Source organism: Dermacentor albipictus, chromosome 7 (genome assembly GCF_038994185.2).
Source record: "Dermacentor albipictus isolate Rhodes 1998 colony chromosome 7, USDA_Dalb.pri_finalv2, whole genome shotgun sequence".
Taxonomy (NCBI): domain Eukaryota; kingdom Metazoa; phylum Arthropoda; class Arachnida; order Ixodida; family Ixodidae; genus Dermacentor; species Dermacentor albipictus.
The window spans coordinates 60,288,737-60,309,050 of record NC_091827.1 but is presented as its reverse complement, the minus strand read 5'-3'; the positions used below and the strand labels follow the sequence as shown (position 1 = coordinate 60,309,050).

The 20,314-nt window shown below is 47.5% G+C and overlaps 1 protein-coding gene across 1 annotated transcript in view; it reads right to left on the bottom strand.

The window, feature by feature from the left end:
• LOC139048001 (uncharacterized) overlaps positions 1-20,314 on the bottom strand; it is a 58,679-nt gene that overhangs the window by 15,853 nt on the left and 22,512 nt on the right. Inside the window, exons 8-9 of the mRNA XM_070522286.1 lie at positions 17,078-17,237; positions 12,411-12,535 (exon numbers count right to left, since the gene is read on the bottom strand). Of these exons, the coding sequence (XP_070378387.1) occupies positions 12,411-12,535; positions 17,078-17,237 (285 nt within the window). The remainder of the gene's footprint in view (positions 1-12,410; positions 12,536-17,077; positions 17,238-20,314) is intronic.

The following is a 20,314-nucleotide window of genomic DNA, read 5'->3' as shown; positions in this document are numbered from 1 at the left end:
CTCCGATCCTCGGTGCTCTTGAAGCAGCTGAAGCAGAAGCTCGCTGCTGACCAATGGTGCTGTCTCGGGCCTTTGTCAGAGTTGGGACCTCCAGTTTTCACCAGGAACTTCTGTCCTGGCCCACCTTGTCTGCCCGACGAGTGGTGTCTCCTGCCAGCGCTTCATCACTGCTAGTCCGCATGCCAGATGGGGCCATGTGGCACAGACACGCCGACAATGTCAGGCCTCGCCTCGGGACCTGGCCAGCACCCTCGACTGGCACTTCTGAGTTCCAGCCTGCAGGAGGACTAGCGGCAGCACCAGTCGCTTCCAGCTGAGCACCACCCACCTCGGGGCGGCAACCATTGCCAGTCGCGCGGCACCCGTTGGGCCGGTGTCGAGCCCGGCACCACTCACAAGGCCGACCACTATGGGCGCTCCGGATGGAGCGAGGCTGCCTCAGGCAGCACCCGGCGTTGCCCCACCCAACCCATCAACACCGATGCCCAGGCGGAGTACGCAACGGCGGAGGCCGCCGGACCGTTACTCGCCTGGGTAGCAGGCACCGTCGACTTGGCTGGGACGGTGGCAGAGCCTTCTGTTGTTAACATGAACGTTTGTTTCTTTTATTTAACAAACTGGGGGTAAGGGGGTGTAGCAAGCATGTCAGACCCCCTCAGGCATAATGTTCGTTCGCCGGCAGGTTTTGTGGCCTGCCAAGCTCGGCAGGCAACATTGGTCACCGCATTGCAATAAACACCGACGAGCGCAGCTGCTCGGTGGTCGGTCGTTCAGCACCGCCACGCTGCGGAGCGTCCGGCTAATGGAGGGTGCCTCGAGCCCTCCCTTGTTCACGAACCCGGGTGGATCCTGACAGGAAGAAGCTGATAAGAACACTCTAATGCAATTGGCGTTATTCTTGCACTTCAAAACCTTTTGGGGGCTAACTGTAGATCTAACTACCTGCCACTTCAACCACTTTCCCCTAAACCTCGGCCTCTGCATACTCCATGGTGTAATAGATAGCGCGTCGGGGCTGCTGCGCTCAAGGAACATGATTCAAAACCAACCGTCGGTCCAACTTGGTTCACTAGGTATGCAGCAGTCTGCCGATGTTCCGCTCTTCAACGAACCTCTTCGACAGCTACATGGGCCACTGGGGATGCAGGGACTGGGTATATGGCATGGGTAGGTACAGTTTTGAATAAATCGCTTTCACCCCATGCATGAAGCCACAGGATCTTTGCTGGTCTTTTCAATGACCTCTTTGTAAGTGCCACTAGCTGTGTGCCACTTTTAATGAATGTCTTTGACGCCCACTACATGGGTAATTAGGTTAATTGCCACAGGGAACGGTGCCACACTGTATCGACAAAAAAGAAGAAAACTGGAAAGAGCCGATCTCCCGATGGCTGTCGACGATTATGCGGTTAGTATTGAAGAAATGAAGCGACAAAACATGTGGCCACCGCCAAAATTCCCTATGGAAGAGGTGTTTATCGGAGCGGGACTCTCCTCTCGGGAATCGATGATGGTAATAATAAATATAATGGTTTCTTGGCATCCCTTTTGGCCTTTGAAACGACGCTTTGGTAAAGTGTCAGCTAGCCTGCATTCTTGAGGTAATCAGGTATGCTACCCGTGGTTTTCATCCTAGCATTTTTGTGTACATCTCCTTAAGCTATCTTCCCTTCCTCAAGACTTCTCTATCGGCCGTGTACTGCTACGAATCCCTATAAGCGATCCGGTCGTATCAATTTCTTTCCTGCTTTTTTTTTCACCAATACTATAAAGCTTTCTTGCTTGTTTCTACTGCTGACGAGATGATACTTCCGTCGACTTTTAATCCAAGCGCTTTTCGAAGGTGTGCGTTAGCAACGTGCCTCACAGTGTGGATTCGTTCGTATACCATTAGGATGGGCTCTGTTGTCTCCCTATTTTCACTCCCGCATACACATGCCTCTTCTTGTTGGGAATATTTCCTCCGGTATGTTTACGTCCTTAGGCAACCAGTTCCACCTTCAATTCCAAGGCACTGCCCTTTGTGTACAGATTTACCTTTCTTATTTCTTTCTACCCATTTCTGTAAATATCCACGGTCTTTTTTCCTTACATTCCGCACATCCACTTCGCTATCACTGTTTCTCTCGCTTTCTTTTAGAGGATTGCTCGGTCTCTACTTACTCTTTCATTGGCCCTGTACTTTGCTGCAAACTTTCTTAACCTCTTCCTCCATTTTGTGTCAATGCTTTTCAGTTACAGATGCTTGAGCACTTTAGCCGCCCATTTATTTTGATGCATGTCCCGGATTTTTTCTTCAAAACTAATTTTGCTCGGTGATCCTCTAACTTCAGAACAGGCCCAACCCATGTCACCCTACACTGCCTCATTTGTGATTTCGCCGTGTGTTCCCAAAGCAAACTGGCCAACCAATCTTCGATGAACTTTCACCCAGATAAGTTACCTGATTTTAGGCACAGAATGATATTTGCGAACGCTCGCGCTGGTACCATTACTCCTTCCCGAATGCTACGCACCACCTCATATGTATTGTGCCCCCAAAGTGCTGTATGTTTCATTATTGCTGCATTCCGCTTCCCATATTCAGCTAATCTTGGCGGGTGCTCGAATGAGTCTTTCCTTCGTTTATGCGAACGCCAAGCTATATGTTGTCACGTGGTAGTGACGTTAAAGAACACAGTAGCAATACTGCGAAAGACAAAACTAGCTTTTATTGCGGTGAACCTGTGCCCACAAAAACAGGCTACACCTAAAGCATAACGATAGCGGCGAATACAGTCGGCGATCGTTGAAAATCTGATCAGTGGGTCAAGGGCGTCGGCTTTTATACATCAGTCGTCGAATGTTCCAGAGTACACTCTTAGGCAAAGTTACACCCTTTGGCTTGCCCTTCTGCCACACAACAATAATCCTTATCTGCCTTGATGCGTTTCCTTCCTTTAACGCTGCGAGCCCGGAACTTTCCAGTAACGAATGGCACGCGCGTTATCAGAAGGGGCACTCCAAAGGGTGTAAACTGTTCTGTGCTGATAACGCGCGTGCAGTTCATTACTGGAAAGTACCGGGCTCGCAGCGTTAAAGAAAGGAAACGCATCAAGGCTGATAACGATTATCGTTGTGTGGCAGAAAGGGCAGGTCAAAGGGTGTAACTTTGCCTAAGAGTGTAATCACTGGGACCCGCATGCTTTCCAAAAAGTTCTACACCATTCGCATCGCGCATACATGCAATCAGATTACACAAGTTTCGGCGACAACATACAGCAGATCGAACCATCGATAACATCCCAGAAACTTCCGACACATGCAAGCGCGTCCTGCGCTGTGCAATAACATTTGTTAGGCGGTGAAACATGTCGCCCGATAAAGTACACGCGTCAATACCCTCCTCTTAAGAAGCAGCGTAGAAAAGCACTCGCAGAAAAGAAAACAAAATAAGGAAGTTCGTCAGCGTCCCTAAAAGGGTTTAGGACGCACCACGTGGACCACTTCAGATCGTGCGCGGCGCCGCTGTGAATGCAAAATGCCGTCTGGCACGACCTCATAGTCCAGCGTGCCATACGTCGGATGACATTGTAGGGTCCGAAATAGCGTCGCAATAGTTTCTCACTCAGTCCTCGGCGGCGTATCGGAGTCCATACCCAAACACGGTCGCCAGGCTGGTACTCGATGAAGTGTCGTCAGAGGTTATAGTGTCAGCTGTCGGTACGCTGCTGGTTCTTGATCTGTAGGCTGGCGAGCTGTCGAGCTTCTTCGGCGCGCTGGAGATAGCTAGCGACGTCAAGATTCTCCTCGTCACTGACGTGCAGCAGCATGGCGCCGAGCGTCGTGGTCGGGTTCCTACCGTGAACCAGCTTAAACGGCGGCGTGATCTGTGTTGTTTCTTGCACCGACGTGTTGTAAGCGAATGTTACGTACGGCAGGACGGCATCCAAGTCTTGTGTTCGACGTCCACGTACATTGCTAGCATGTCAGCGAGGGTCTTATTCAGACCGTCGGTAAGCCCATTCGTCTGTGGGTGGTAGGCCGTTGTCCTCCTGTGCCTTGTCTGACTGTATTGCAGAATGGCTTGGGTGAGCTCCGCTATAAAGGCCATTCCTCTGTCGGTGATGAGGACTTCTGGGGCGCCATGTCACAGCAGGATGTTTTGGACAAAGAATTTTGCCACTTCGGCTGCGCTACCTTTCGGCAGTGCTTTAGTTTCAGCGAAGCGGGTGAGGTAGTCCGTCGCCACGATGATCCACTTATTTCCGGTAGTTGACGTCAGAAAGGGTCCCAAAAGTCCATCCCGATCTGCTGGAATGGTCGGCAAGGAGGCTCTATTGGCTGTAATAATCCCGCTGTCCTTGTCCGTGGTGTCTTGCGTGGCTGACAGTCTCGGCATGTTCTGACATAACCGGCGACGTAGGCGGTCAGGCGCGGCCTATAATACCTTTCCTGTATCCTCGATAGCGTCCGGCAAAATCCGAGGTGTCCAGTGGTCGGATCGTCATGCAGGGCGTGCAATACTTGTGGGCGCAACGCCGACGGAACAATAAGAAGGTAGTTGGCGCGCACTGGTCAGAGGGTCTTCTTTACGAGTAGGTTGTTTGAAGCGAGAACGATGGCAATCCTCACTTAAATACGCTGGGGACAATGTCGATGTGTCCATCCAAATACTCGACGAGGTTCTTCAACTCCGGGTCTGCTCGCTGCTGTTCAGCGAAATCTTCCGCGCTTAAAATGCCAAGGAAGGCGTTGTCGTCTTCGTCATCTTGCGGTGGCCAGTCAATGGGCGCGCCCGATAGGCAATCGGCGTGAGAGTGCTTTCGTCCGGACTTGTAGGTTACAGTGATATCATATTCTCGCAGTCTTAAGCTCCACCACGCCAGCCATCCTGAAGGATCCTTTAAGTTAGCTAGCCAACACAAGGCATGATGGTCGCTGACAACTTTGGATTGCCTGCCATATGGTAAGGACGGAATTTCATCATCATCATCATCATCATCATCATCATTAGCCTGGTTGCCCCCACTGCAGGGCAAAGGCCTCTCCCATACTTCTCCAACAACCCCGGTCAAGTACTAATTGTGGTCATGCCGTCCCTGCAAACTTCTTAATATCATCCGCCCACCTAACTTTCTGCCGCCCCCTGCTACGCTTCCCTTCCCTTGGGATCCAGTCCGTAACCCTTAATGACCATCGGTTATCTTCCCTCCTCATTACATGTCCTGCCCATGCCCATTTCTTTTTCTTAATTTCAACTAAGATGTCATTAACCCGCGTTTGTTCCCTCACCCAATTTGAGTAGAACCCTTTTCTAAGCCTCCACGTTTCCGCCCCGTAGGTGAGTACTGGTAAGACACAGCTATTATATACTTTTCTCTTGAGGGATAATGGCAACCTGCTGTTGATGATCTGAGAATGCCTGCCAAAGGCACCCCAGCCCATTCTTATTCTTCTGATTATTTCCGTCTCATGATCCGGATCCGCCGTCACTACCTGCCCTAAGTAGATGTATTCCCTTACCACTTCCAGTGCCTCGCTACCTATCGTAAACTGCTGTTATCTTCCGAGACTGTTAAACATTACTTTAGTTTTCTGCAGATTTATTTTCAGACCCACCCTTCTGCTTTGCCTCTCCAGGTCAGTGAGCATGCATTGCAATTGGTCGCCTGAGTTACTAAGCAAGGCAATATCATCAGCGAATCGCAAGTTACTAATGTATTCTCCATTAACTTTTATCCCCAATTCTTCCCACTCCAGGTCTCTGAATACCTCTTGTAAACATGCGGTGAATAGCATTGGAGAGATCGTATCTCCCTGTCTGACGCCTTTCTTTATTGGGATTTTGTTGCTTTTTTGTGGAGGACTACGATGGCTGTGGAGCCGCTATAGATATCTTCCAGTATTTTTACATATGGCTCATCTACACCCTGATTCCGTAATGCCTCCATGACTGCTGAGGTTTCGACTGAATCAAACGCTTTCTCGTAATCAATGGAAGCTATATATAAGGGTTGGTTATATTCTGCACATTTCTCTATCACTTGATTGATAGTGTGAATATGGTCTGTTGTTGAGTAGCCTTTACGGAATCCTGCCTGATCCTTTGCTTGAAAGAAGTCTAAGGTGCTCCTGATTCTATATGCGATTACCTTAGTAAATACTTTGTAGGCAACGGACAGTAAGCTGATCGGTCTATAATTTTTCAAGTCTTTGGCGTCCCCTTTCTTATGGATTAGGATTATGTTAGCATTCTTGCAAGATTCCGGTACGCTCGAGTTCATGAGGCATTGCGTATACAGGGTGGCCAGTTTCTCCAGAACAATCTGTCCACCATCCTTCAACAAATCTACTGTTACCTGATCCTCCCCAGCTGCCTTCCCCCTTTGCATATCTTCCAAGGCTTTCTTTACTTCTTCCAGCGTTACCTTTGGTATTTAGAATTCCTCCAGACTATTTTCTCTTCCAATATCGTCGTGGGTGCCACTGGTACTTTATAAATCTCTATAGAACTCCTCAGCCGCTTGAACTATCTCATCCATATTAGTAATGATATTGCCGGCTTTGTCTCTTAACGTATACATCTGATTCTTGCCAATTCCTAGTTTCTTCTTCACTGTTTTTAGGCTTCCTCCGTTCCTGAGAGCATGTTCAATTCTATCCATATTATACTTCCTTATGTCAGCTGTCTTACGCTTGTTGATTAACTTCGAAAGTTCTGCCAGTTGTATTCTAGCTGTAGGGTTAGAAGCTTTCATACATTAACATTTCTTGATCAGATCATTCGCCTCTTGATGCAGCGGTGGCGTAGAGGTAGAACACCCGCCTCATGTGCAAGAGGTCCATGGTTCGAATCCCGGTGCCGGCAATTTTCCACCAGATTTAAAAAATGTCCGCGTGTTGATAAAACTGCACAAACAGGCCTGGAGTGTGGCGTGATCCCGGCGACCAGAACCGGTAACACACTCCCTCACCAGAGCAGGATTGGCCACCCTGGTGCAGTACTTGGCCACAACCTCCTATATGAACAACATCAATCGCAGGACGCCATTTCGCTGCAGCCCAAATGATTGCGAGGCATTCCTTTTCAGTTGTAGAATAATTGCCTTCCGCTTTTGACAATGACCGGCTAGGGTAAGCTATCACATGTTCATGTCCATCTTTTTTCTGGACTAGGACGGCACCGAGGCCTAGGCTACTGGCGTCAGTGTGGGTTTCGGTATCGGCGTCCTCGTCGAAGTGCGCAAGTACTGGTGGCGACTGCGTGCGTCATTTGAGTTCTTGAAATGCGTCCACCTGCGGCGTTTCCCACTTGAACGCGATCTCACATTTAGTTAGCTGTGTCAGCGGCTCAGCGATGCGTGAAAAGTCCTTGATAAAGCGCCTGTAGTAGGCACACATGCCAAGGAATCTACGCACTGCCTTCTTGTCGATGGGCTGCAGGAACTTTGCGGTGGCAGCTGTATTCTACGGGTCGGGGTGGACTCCAGACTTGTTGATGACGTGGCCTAAGAACAGAAGCTCATCGTAAGCGAAGCGGCACTTTTCTGGCTTCAGAGTGAGCCCTGATGACTTGATGGCCTCTAGTACTCTCGCAAGCCGCCTAAGGTGATCGTCGAAATTTCCGGCGAAGGCGACGACGTCATCCAAGTAAACAAGACAGGTCTGCCACTTCAATCCTGCTAACACCATGTACATGACGCGCTGGAAGGCTGCAGGTGCCGAGCACAGTCCGACTGGCCTGACCGTGAATTCGTAGAGGCCGTCTGGCGTGATGAAGGCTGTCTTTTCGCGATCTCTCTCGTCGACTGCTGTTTGCCAGTAGCCAGACTTGAGATCCATCGATGAGAAGTATTTTTCTTTGCAGAGCCGATCTAATGCGTCGTCTATCCGTGGTAGGGGTATGCATCCTTCCTTGTGATCTTGTTCAGTCGACGATAATCGACGCAGAAACGTTAGGTTCCATCCTGTGTCTTCGCCAAGGCAACAGGGGATGCCCACGGGCTTTTCGACGGCTGGATGATGTCGTAGCGCAGCATTTCGTCGACTTCTCTTATAGCTTCACGTTCTCGCGATGAAACTCGGTAAGTGCTCTGGCAGAGTGGTCGAGCGGAATCCTCGGTGATTATGCGATGCTTTGCGACTGGTGCTTGCCGAATCCTCGATGACGTCGAAAAGCAGCCTTTGCATCGTCGGAGCCGACTTCTGAGCTGTTGTTGCTTAATCATGGGGAGACATGGATTAATGTCGTAGTCTGGTTCGGGAACCATGGTCATCAGGGTAGATGCGGCGGAATCCGAGAGGACAAACGCATTACTAGTTTCCAGAATTTCCTCGATGTACGCGATCGTCGTGCCCTTGTTGATGTGCTTGAAATCCTGGCTGAAGTTTGTCAGCGACACTTCAGTTTTCCCTCCGTGCAGTCGAGCGATCCCTCTTCCGACGCAAATTTCATGGTCTAGGAGTAGACGTTGGTCACCCTCGATGACGTCTTCTACGTCGACAGGTGTTTTCGTGCCGACGGAAATGACAATGCTGGAGCGAGGCGGGATGCTGAGTAGACTTTCGAGCACGCTCAAGGCATGGTGACTACAAGAGCTTTCGGGAGGTATTGCTCGATCTACCGACAGCGTTATCGACTTCGACTTCAAGTCGATGATTGCGCCGTGTTGGTTCAGGAAGTCCATGCCGAGAATGACATCTCGTGAACACTGTTGGAGAATAACAAAGGTGGCAGGGTAAGTCCGGTCATGAACAATAATTCTTGCCGCGCAGATTCCAGCCGACGTGATGAGGTGTCCTCCAGCGGTCCGAATTTGAGGGCCTTCCCATGCAGTCTTAACTTTCTTCAACTGGGCGGCGATGGGTCCACTCATGACGGAGTAATCGGCTCCTGTGTCTACTGAGGCGGCGACTGCGTGTCTATCGAGAAGCACGTTGAGGTCAGTGGTTCTTTGTCTTGCGTTACAGTTAGGTCTTCGCGTCGGATCACGGCTGCGTCGCGTTGACCTGTGGCTGGTACTTGACGTCCCCAGGTGGCCTTTCATCGGCGTATTCTTTGCTTCCGGACTTCTTTGGCATGGCGGCGTGTCGCTGTTATGTCGTCGAGGTCCTCTCTTCGGCGTCTTCGTCGGCGGCGGAGGATCTTCGTCAGTTGGACGAACAGCTACCGCACCGCCATTGGTTGCTTCCTTTAGTTTCCCGGACATGGGGTCGCAGAGCGGCCCCGGGCTGGGCCAGTGTATGGTCGGCGCTACGGCGACAGGTAGTGGCCTGGTGACGACGAACGGGACGGTCGTCGAGGGCTCCACTCAGTGGTCCCGAGGTAGTCGGCGATATCGCGAGGTCGTTCACCAAGCTGTGGTCGCGGCGCATTCACGGCGAACCCTCGCAGTCCCGTCTCCCGGTATGGGCATCGGTGGTAGACGTTGCCGGCTTCGCCGCAATGGTAGCAGAGCGGGCAGTGGTCGGGGGCGCGCCAAATGTCCCTCTTCCTCCTGTAGGTGCGCTGGGCGATGGGTGGTCGTGCTGGCGGTGGCGGCGCGGAAGGCAAAATTGCGGCGTTACAGGGCCCTGGCGCGGTCGCGGACGGGGACCTTGACGGCGTGCGATGGCGGCGTAGGTCATTGCTTCTGGCGGGGGATGTGGTAATTGAGGTTGCACCTCAGAAACTTCGAGCGATCGCTGAACCTCATCTTTCACGATGTCAGCGATGGAGGCTATTTGAGGCTCCGACGAAGGCAAGACCTTGCGCAATTCTTCGCGCACAATGGCCCTGATGGTCTCTTGGAGATTACCAGATCCCAGTGCTTGGATGGCGCACTGAGGCGTGAGCACTTGGCGGTTATATTCCCTAGTGCGCATTTCTAAAGTTTTCTCAATCGTCGTAGCCTCTGTCAGGAACTCAGCTACGGTCTTAGATGGGTTTCGGATTAGTCCTGCGAAAAGTTCTTGCTTTACGCCTCACATCAAGAAGCGCACTTTTTTCTCTTCGGACATTTCCAGGTCGGTGTGCCGGAAAAGACGGGTGATCTCTTCTGTGAAGATGGCGATGGTCTCATTAGGTAGTTGGCCTCGGGTTTCCAGCAGAACTTCGGCCCTTTCTTTTCGGACAACGCTCGTGAATGTCCACAGAAAGTTACTGCGGAACAAGTCCCATGTTGCAAGGGTGGACTCCCCGTTCTCGAACCAAGTCTTCGCGGCATCATCCAAGGAGAAGTACACATGTCGTAGCTTATCCTCAGAGGTCCAGTTGTTGAAGCTCGAGATCCTTTCGAAGGTTTCGAGCCAGGCTTCCGGGTCCTCCGATGTATCTCCACTGAAGGTAGGGGGCTCTCTTGGTTGTTGAAGTACGATGGGTGACGCTGGGGTTGCCATTGTGGTTGTCTTGGCCACAATCTTCTCGGTCTTCTCAGGTAGTAGTCCGTGCTGCAGGGGCAGGTGTTGTAGACAATGGCTTGTTCGATGGTCCGGGACTCCGTTGGTGCTCTCTTTACGGTCGGGGCTTGGATCACGGCTTGTCGGGCGCGTCCGGTACATGGGCGAAAAGCATCTCCACCAGAAGCAGGTGTGTACTTGTCTTTATCGGGCGACACGTTTCAATACATTGCTTCACTATGGGTGTGACATGCTGTTGAATGACACCCCGCAATTACTCGTTTTTACAGTGAAGCTGTATATGACTAGTCGATTCGTCCATCCGTCCGCCCGCCTGCCGCCTGTACGCCGAAAACTCCTCCAGCGCAACCCCATGCACGTGCGCGAAAAAAAGAAAAAGTCGCGGCCGTCGCTATTAAGTTAGTCGTCCTACCGACATGTTATGACGCATGACTTTCGTGGCCATATCGAAAACATGAGATGGCAGCGCTCGTTCACTCGCTTTGGAGAGTCGAAAAGCGTAATAAAAGGCAATAGTGTGCCTACTAATCATCGACATTTACATCGACCTAGCATGCCCCGATGGAAAGTACGTTATATCCTTCCTGTTGGAATGGTTTGGAAATGAGTGCTACGCGGACGCCAAATGCTGACCACGCGTCACCGGTCGTGCATAGGTTTAACTATTGGCAAGAACGTGTCGAGCATAGCGATACAACCGATCGCGCTGAACCAAAGCTACCACAAAGCTATGGTCGCTCTGATAACGAATGGGACAAAAAAAAGGCGATAAAAGCCACGAATGTACGTGTATGTGTCTTTATTCAATCAATATAACAATAAAGCTGTCAATATAGCGTTCCCAATACAGCTTCGTTTTTTCATTAAAATTCCGCATTCCAGATTTCTGTGCGCAAAACCTCAGGCCTAGATTTGCCGCTGCATTGCCACACATGTTGGCCAGTCTCTGTAACCATCTTGCATTGTCCGCTGGTTGCACTATGTCATTCGCCCACTTAAATCCAGGGACGTTCTGCTGCACCATTGGCCCATTCCGCGGATAAGAAATTCACACCCTAGATCACTGTTTTCCAGTCGTCTTTCAATGCCATTTACACAAAGCAGCTAGCAATGAGCCTCTCGCGAACTTGGGTCACCTAGTATAAGTCACTGGGTATGCGAACAATAATAAGAGTTATCATACACCAGCGCGTTACGCATCTATATCTCGGAAGCCACGCTTGGGCTTCTCAGCATTGCCACTGGATGGCGCAGCGTATCCAGAAAGACGCGTAAGAAAGGATCCCGGCTGCCGCACGATACCTTTCTCAGCGCATGCACTGGCGTTCCATCCTTTTCGCAGGCTTCGCGGGGGTGTCGCCAGATGGCGCAGAGTGTTCATATGGAAGCCCGAGAAAGGAGCCTGCTGCAGTACGTGCCTCATACACGGGGCGTGTCGACGGTGACAATGCGGTAATTGTGTTGCTATATGGCTTCAATGCTAAACGAAATTACCGTCAATAGTCATCGTTATATGGGCTCTGCCATTTTTTTTATCGATGAATCGTTTACAATGATACTATGAGTCCTTACGTACCACTCTTGGATACAACGTATACATCTGGCTCGGTTTACTCGATTCAGGAAAAAAATCATTAAAACACTCAAATATTTCTGCTGAACCATTCCATGTATTAACACTACGACAAAGAAGCCGGCTCTTACGTAATGTTGCAGTCATACATGGCACTCGTATATTTCTTCATTTCATGTGATAATGAAAAAAAAAACACACCACTGAGGAATTCAGTTTATACGCAGATTTTCGCGTGTCACGCATATTTTGCATATCCTTCCCCACTAGCCATTACTAAATGGGCTTGATGCGTATTTTGTGAGTAACGGAATGTAGGCACAAAGGAATGTGCCGGGACAAGCTTCAGGTAGAAGTAGTGAATCCGCCTCGACATCCTAAAACATTCAGTTAGCTTTTCCCTATCCTAAGGAGGGTATACTGAGAGCAGCCGAAATTTGGTGATCGTTGTACTCACGACGCGACATTCTCGGCGGCGTATGCAAGTTTTTCCCAGGAATCGGTGTCGTTGTAGTAGTAGTACCCGATGCCGACAATGACCTTGTGGCGGATGGTGTCATTTCCCAGGAGTTGCCGCATCCGCTGCAAAGGAAAGGGCAGTCCATTTAGGTCCGGCAGTCTGTGTTACACCCGTTCATACCCTCATTTCATATTTTGTCTACTGCCTGAGAGGTGTAAGCACATTGTACACACAGCAACCATCTGTATGTTGTTTCTGACATTTATTTTTGAGTAATTGATTCATTGATTGATTGACTGACTTACTGAATGCCTGATTTAATTATATATTCATATACACACCTAATCGCGATGACCTTAGAGTGCGTGTTCAGAAAACAATGCTCACAGCATTTGACAGAGAAGTCAAGCTTCTGTTTCAGGGGGTTTTCCCATTTGCGGCTGTGCTCCCAGTATCATTTTTTCACGTTGTAGCTCAGTATATAATTTGGCACAATTACGTACATCATCACCATACAAATAACAACTTTATGGCAGCAAAATAAAAAGAGTTAATTTGCTTCTGTTATGCAACTGAAATGTGTTTTTATGTATAACCAAACACCGCTTTACAAGCTTTCGTATTCGATTATATAGCATCGAATACAAGTTTCAAACGCCACAAATTATAAAGAAGAACGATATTCACTAGGTGCGAGAATTTATGGTAAAGTTCGGGTGATGACTACACGCTTTTAAAGGTATGTTACCTGCGAATCGAGGTGCTTTTGCTCCAAGGCCATGATTTTACATCACGACATGGCTTCAGAAATTGCGCATGAACAGGGTGTCAGATATTACTGAAACGCTGGCTAGAATGAAGGCCATAGCCTTTAACGTTAAAAACTATGCTGCAGACTATACATCAAGTTTCATTAGACGTTGCTATTCGGTGTTCCTCCCACTTCTATGTTCATTCAGAAAGATAGACAGCAGTCTCTACCTTTTGGCTTCGTTTCCAAGCTAAAGGCATTGTCAATATTTGATACAGTATCTGACAGATTCCATCAGTATTGGAACAAAGCATGCTCTTACCACAGCCACGAAGGCATAGTTACAGAGAATTAGTGACTGGGGGACTTGGAACCTATTCGTGACTGCAGCGTGCATTGAACTATACATCATAAATGCACAATAAACAACGACCTTGTTCTATTTACTTGTTGCTTCTTGCACCCTGCTAGCATGCAAAGGAACATAATTATAACTTATTTCTTGTATAAGGAGAAAAAAACCTGGAGAAATAACGCATATTTCTTAATAATACTGTCAGACAATTGATTAAAAAAATAGTTGTGGTCTGGTAGTGCTATATGCCAATCTCCACTCTGCACATGTAAATCAGGGTTGCACGGTGCGCGGGGAATTGTGTCATAAAGTACATCATCGGCGAAGTTGTCGCAAATGGCCAGATGAACGCAAAATTTATAGCAGTAGTTGAAGAACACCCTGTTAGACCAGGACCACTACCAGAACAACCAGTAAAAATCACGTAACTTCAAAATTTCCGTGTATATATATATATATATATATATATATATATATATATATATATATATATATATATATATATATATATATATATATAACTGGAAGATAGTGTTCGCCTGTCAGTAAAAAGCATATTACACTTCACAGAGGCATATTATTTATTTTTAAGAGGAAGTTTTAGCTTGGCCGTAACGGTACTAATCTTTGCAGAGTGCGCTTAGCTTATCAGTGTACGTATAACGCTTGGAAGAGGGACTTTATCTTACGAGTAAATGTATTGTTTTTTGCGAAGTACCGGGATACCGGTAACGCAACCGTGAATGATGATGATGATTATCTTTGGCATCCCCTTTGAAACGGGGTGATGATAGATTCGCCAGACCTTCTTAATTTAATCAGGCATGCTATACATGCCATTGTAGCAATTCCTTTGTAGCAATTGCTACGAACGGCTGGATGTCTGAATTTCCCTTTATTCATGCTATACATGCTTTTGATTCTAGCATTCTTGCGTACATCTTCATCTCTTTTTTTCTCTTCCTCACAAATTCTTTATCTGCATGCCTTTTACCGCTATCTATACCTGTAACGAATCCCGTCGTATCAATCTCTTCCCTCCTTTTTTTCCATCAGTACTCTAAACTACTTTTGCTTATCTCGTATGCTGACTGCTTGGAGCTTCCGTCTACTTTAAATTCAAGTGTTTCTGAATGGTGTGCATTACCTACTCACAGGGTAAATACCACTGCATTGCATTAGGGTGTGCGAAGCGGTCTCCGGATATTTCGCTGTAGTAGAAACATGCCTCATATTCTTGCAAATATTTGCTCCGCTATGTTTTTTTTCCTTAGACAACCAGCTCGAGCCTCATATAGCAAGGCACTGCTCTTTGTGTCAGAATGCACATTTTCTTTTCTAATTCATTTCATCCAATTCCCGTAAATCTCCGTGATCTTCTTGGTCTCCATTATTTGCACCTAAGTCTGTTTCTTCCACCTTCTTTTTGATGACTCCTGGTTGTCCATTTACATTTTCGATTACGTTGTCCTTGGCTGCCAACCTTATTGGCCCATTCCTCCATTTTGTGCCCTCGCTTTTCAAGCGCAGATACTTGTGCACTTTAGCCGTCTGTTCACATTCAATCATGTTTCTGAGCCTTTCTTCAAAACCTTGCTATGCGCTTCCGCGCCTTGAAAACAGGCCTAACCCATATCACTCTGCATTGCCTCGTTTGTGATTTTACCGTGGGCTTCTAAAGCCAACTGGCCTAGCGATTTTTCGTTTACTTCCAACTCCGACAAGATATCAGATTTTAGGGGCAGAACGGCATTTGCGAACGTTAGTGGTGGCACCATTACTCCACTCCAGGTTCCGCATACCACTTTATATTAATTGTGGTGCCACGAATGGATGGATGGATGGATGAATGAATGTATGGATGGATAGATTTAAAAAAATTAAATTATGGGGTTTTACGTGCCAAAACCACTTTCTGATTATGAGGCACGCCGTAGTGGACGACTCCGGAAATTTCGACCGCCTGGGGTTCTTTAACGTGCACCTAAATCTAAGTACACGGGTGTTTTCGCATTTCGCCCCCATCGAAATGCGGCCGCCGTGGCCGGGACTTGATCCCGCGACCTCGTGCTCAGCAGCCCAACACCACAGCCACTGACGGATGGACGGATGGATGGATGGATGAATGGATGGATGTAATGAGCGGGCCCTTTGGAATGGGGTGGTACGTTGCTCCACCGGGTTGGTGGCGTCAACTGGTGCCGCAGATTTTAGCCAGAGATTAAAGACCTGTTATTTCTGTAACAAATGACATTCTGTTTATGGTGCTAGCATAAAGTGCTGGCCGTAACGTGACCGTTGACATGCAGCCTTTTTTATTTTTCTTCGACAAGAACACACAGGTACAGAAAAACTGGTCTTACATGTTGATCTTGGGCAAAACGTCACAAGGTGTCACTACCAACATTTTTCAGTCACCCATGTATTGCGTAACCCCATATTCCGTGAAGGTTAACACGTTTGCGGACAGCTTCCGGGTACGTTTACGTGAGCAGCCGGGTTGGTTGCGCCGTCGAACCCGCAAACTATAAACAAAGAGAGCAAGGGTTTACTATTACACCGGGCAGCCATACGTTGCTTAAGCGCCGATATAAAGCGTCGGAAGCGACCTGAATGCTAACGTTGAGCCTTCTTTTTTTTTTTCGATGAGAACACTCACGCAACACAAGAACCTTTCAAACAAGTTGTAGTTGCATCAAGTGTGAAATGATGTAACATGTGCGTTGCATTGACTCATAGTAGAGGCAAAGAACTAGAAAGCCTACCAGCGAGTAAGTGGCCGGGATAGTAAGCAACATGGAAACAAAGAACGTTAAACACAAAGTGAGAGGTGCAGAGTCAATCTCCTAGGCGGCAGCAATAAAAAGGAAACCGGCTACAGTAACTAACTAAGAAGTAAAAACGAAATCAGATGGAAACATGTTTTGATAGCTAAAAGGGAAATTAAACTTTTCGAACCGAGATCAAGATACCTTGAAACGCGTAGCTGTATAGCGAGGTGCAGACAAAAGAGAAGTATATGCTTTCTGTGATAAGACAAGGCAAACGATGAAACTTTTTTTTTCTTTTTGAGTGTGAAGACATCCCTCCGGCTGTCGGTTTAGGCTCCGGTGGCCCCCTTGAAGCCCTGGGTTGGGTTCATGGATAGCAAGGGGAAGGTAAACATGTCCACAACCTAGATTAATAAATGGTGGTTTGGAGATTTGAAGGCCAAAAAGTGGGGAGATTGCAAAACAACAGAGGAGTACAAAACCGAAGTTCTCAATAGCTTCTCAGATATTTTGATGCAGGCCATTTATCATCTCTAAAAAAATAAGACATGCAGGAGATTCAGCAAAGTGAGAAATATGTAGTTTGTTGGGGCAAGCCGCCACTTTTTTTCAAAGGAGATGCTCATAGCATCTATCCATCCACCCAACCATGTCCAGCAACCTAGCATTCTGTAAATATCTGTCTAATAGAACGCCAGAGTATATGCGCACAAAATGTATCTGGTCATTGACGCCAGTGTGGTGTACGTGTGTGTGGCAAAATTGCGCGGACAGGAGCATCACTTACGCTAAGTACTCCTGGCACTATCGTTGTGGACACATTCTGAACGCTGTCTCTTGTGCCGTAAATGTCCAGGATGCCGTAGTGGTGGACTCGCGACTCGCTCCGAAGTTGCTTCAGCTGGCTCCTTATCTGCGTGTTGCTGAACATGTTGTCCGCCAGCATCCTGCGAGCGAATCGAATCGTGGCGGGACGTGAACTTCATGGCGTGACCAAGGCTCTCTCTCACGCAATTTGTTACTATACAATTCTTACCATATAATACCTAGGAGGAAAATCTCGTTCCACCATCCCATTTACGAGTTTCTTTACAGGTGTGTGTTCCACTGAAGCAAGGTTTGAGTACGGGCTAGTTGGTATTCCATGGTACAAATCGTCACTTACAGCGCATACATAGACGGAGGACAAAAAAGGCGACGCAGACAAGCGCTGTTCCACCAGGGCAGTTCCACCATGGCAATGTGGAGATGCGAGTCTGCGAGGCACGCCTCTAATGTCACTCGTGCTTAAGCTTAGCTATTACCACCGGAATAATACAAGCAAGTAAAGAAACCAAAATAGACTAAGAAAAGCGAAGAAAGGTGAGCGGGGACCTTGTAGTTTTTCTTTCAACTTTAGCGGCCACCGGTTCCATTCCCGCTTGACGTAACTGTGCAACTCAGCACAAATCACCGTGGCTTAATCAAATAAGTTCTGTTACAAATCCTAATTGAAAATTTTAACTTTTTAACAAGCTGTAAACTCGTAAATAATTAGTAATTGAGAAAGATGGAATGCTGTTAGCCAGAATGGGTCTTTCTCGATTATTGTCTCTCCGACAAAGACGTCAGCCTTAAGCCACCACATGTCCATATTCCCACGCACGCAACAAGCAGGCAGCTCCAGTTTTTCCACTCGGTGATTGTGAGAAGCTCTATGTTCCCCAGTTTTCTGTAGGCTTGCGGTTGTGTTCGGCTTCACTGCAAAGCCAGCGCTAGCGCAAGTACACCATTAGCGACGTGGCACACTTTTTGCCACGTCCACGTTGTTCAGCTTGAGGCCGATCGCATTTCACTTAGCTTGCCTGAGCATACCTAATTACCTACTTACCTGAGCTTACCTAGCTTTTTCTACAGCGCAAGGCTCGCAAGATGTCAAGGAAATCGAAAGCATAGAATGGAGTCAGATGAAGTAAGGCGCGATTAAGTGGAGATGGCTATCAAAACTTTTCCGCTTGCAGGGCACATATATGGACAGATTCTGACGCAGTATTCTAAATGAATTGTTTACATGATTTGAAAAGCGTCTCGGCTAAATGAGCATGGCGTGTCGATGTTCAAGTGATTTATTCACAGAAAAGAGCGGAACGGTTTCTGTAGTGACCAGCCGCATAGGTCGCTTACAGCGTTGTCTTGCCGTGTTTGGAGGCCGAAACGAACAGAAGTTAGCTGTTACCAGAGATAGAGCACACGGTGTCATGAACTGGTAATAACCACGTCAAATAAGATTATGTTCAACTTAGGAAAGTTTTTACTTGGGCAAAGCTGCCCCGTTACAATAATTCGGCCGAATGTCACATTGACTCGTCTTCTACGGATGCACCGGGCGGAGATGAAAAATTCGCGCCACCACCAGACTGGTTAGCATTCTGAGGCTAAGAAAATTTACAGCCGTGATAACTCAGCCACATGCCCCTATCAGCTTAGGTGTGGGATATGTCGGCATCCGTTGAATCGGTGCTCACTCTTTTAACTAATACAATTTCCCAATTGTGCTCCTCCCCACCTGGAATGTTACGCTCAGAAAATCTAAGCGTGAATGCCTGAATGACTACTTTCATATTGCATCCTGTAAACATCCACAGACGCCGCAACAGTTGGCGTAATGTTTTGTAAGCGTAGAGATAATGGAGAATTGCTCAAATCAGAGATCTTACAAAGGCGAACACATATAAGGTAACGTACTAAACCAGATAATGAGCAATAACAAGCCTGCATGAGAATTTGTACACTGCAGTATTTACGCCACAGTCCAGTATAACAAGAATCAATTTAGATGGTCTGCTTAATGCGTAAACTTTTTGCACGCCTCTAATCTTTTAGTACACTATACCCGTGCTAAATGTCGTTATGGCGTTGATCTGGGGAGCTTGAGGTCATGGGTTCGGCCCGAGCCACGGCAGTCGCCTTTCAATGATGGCGAAATGCAGAAGCGCTCCTTTATTTAGATTTTGGTGCACGTTTAAGAAAACCAGGTGGGGGAAACTTAGTCCGGGATCTTTCCTGGGGCATGCCGCATACTCATATTGTCCTTTTGCGACCGTAACACCTCTGAATTTATTTCTCTCTTTATTCGCATTTGACTTTCTCTGACTAAACCGTGTACTACATGTACTGCTTGGGTACTCATAGGAAAAACTTCGCCAAGAAGTTCATTTCGTTTAGGCTACCTTGGTACAGGGAAATCCGGAGGGCACACAAAAAAAGGTAATGGCCATAGTAGATAAGCACTGGAAGGGCATAAGTCTACAAGCTCTGAATGGACAGTATGGGTATTTCGCACAATAGCGCTATAATATACAGGTTTTTTTCTTTGAGCATACAGCGTATTGAATATCTCGCGTAGAAGATAGCAAAATTCTAGTCAGTATACCATTTAACTTAAAAACTTGCACAAGATATGAAAATTCATGTGTGAACAAAATTTGTGCAATTTATTTTTCAACCATCAGTTTACGGTACAATTTGCACTTTACGAGCTATAGGCGGTGAGTTCGCAAGGCGTATCCGTTTGGAAGGAATTCTCATGACGGCACCAGTTTCTAAATGTTCGTTCCCACTGTGTGCGAGGAAGAAATTGATTGGCGATTTAGCTATTCTCAGGCTTGAAAGCATGAAACGAAGTCGCTTTCGCTTTTTTTTTTCTCGTGAAGTCAGTGGAGCAACATTGCACTTTAACCATAGGTTTGACGGCGATGTTACTGCAACCAGTGCCATGCTCAGAATTTGTTCGAAGGAACATGCCTTGTAAGCACCCCGACTAAAGTTGTATCTTCCAATATATGTGCTTGAAATCTTGTAGAATTGTAAAGGACTGTCCGCTTCCTGGAGCAATTCAAATGAATGGTTGCTATCGCGCTATCTGGTAGAAGCAACTGTTAAAAATTGCCGTAGTCAAAACAAAAAGCCGATATGCTTTCTATACATCTATAGAATGCGTAACTAAAGTATTAAAGGACCCGCTCTTTCTAGTGATTGCCATTGC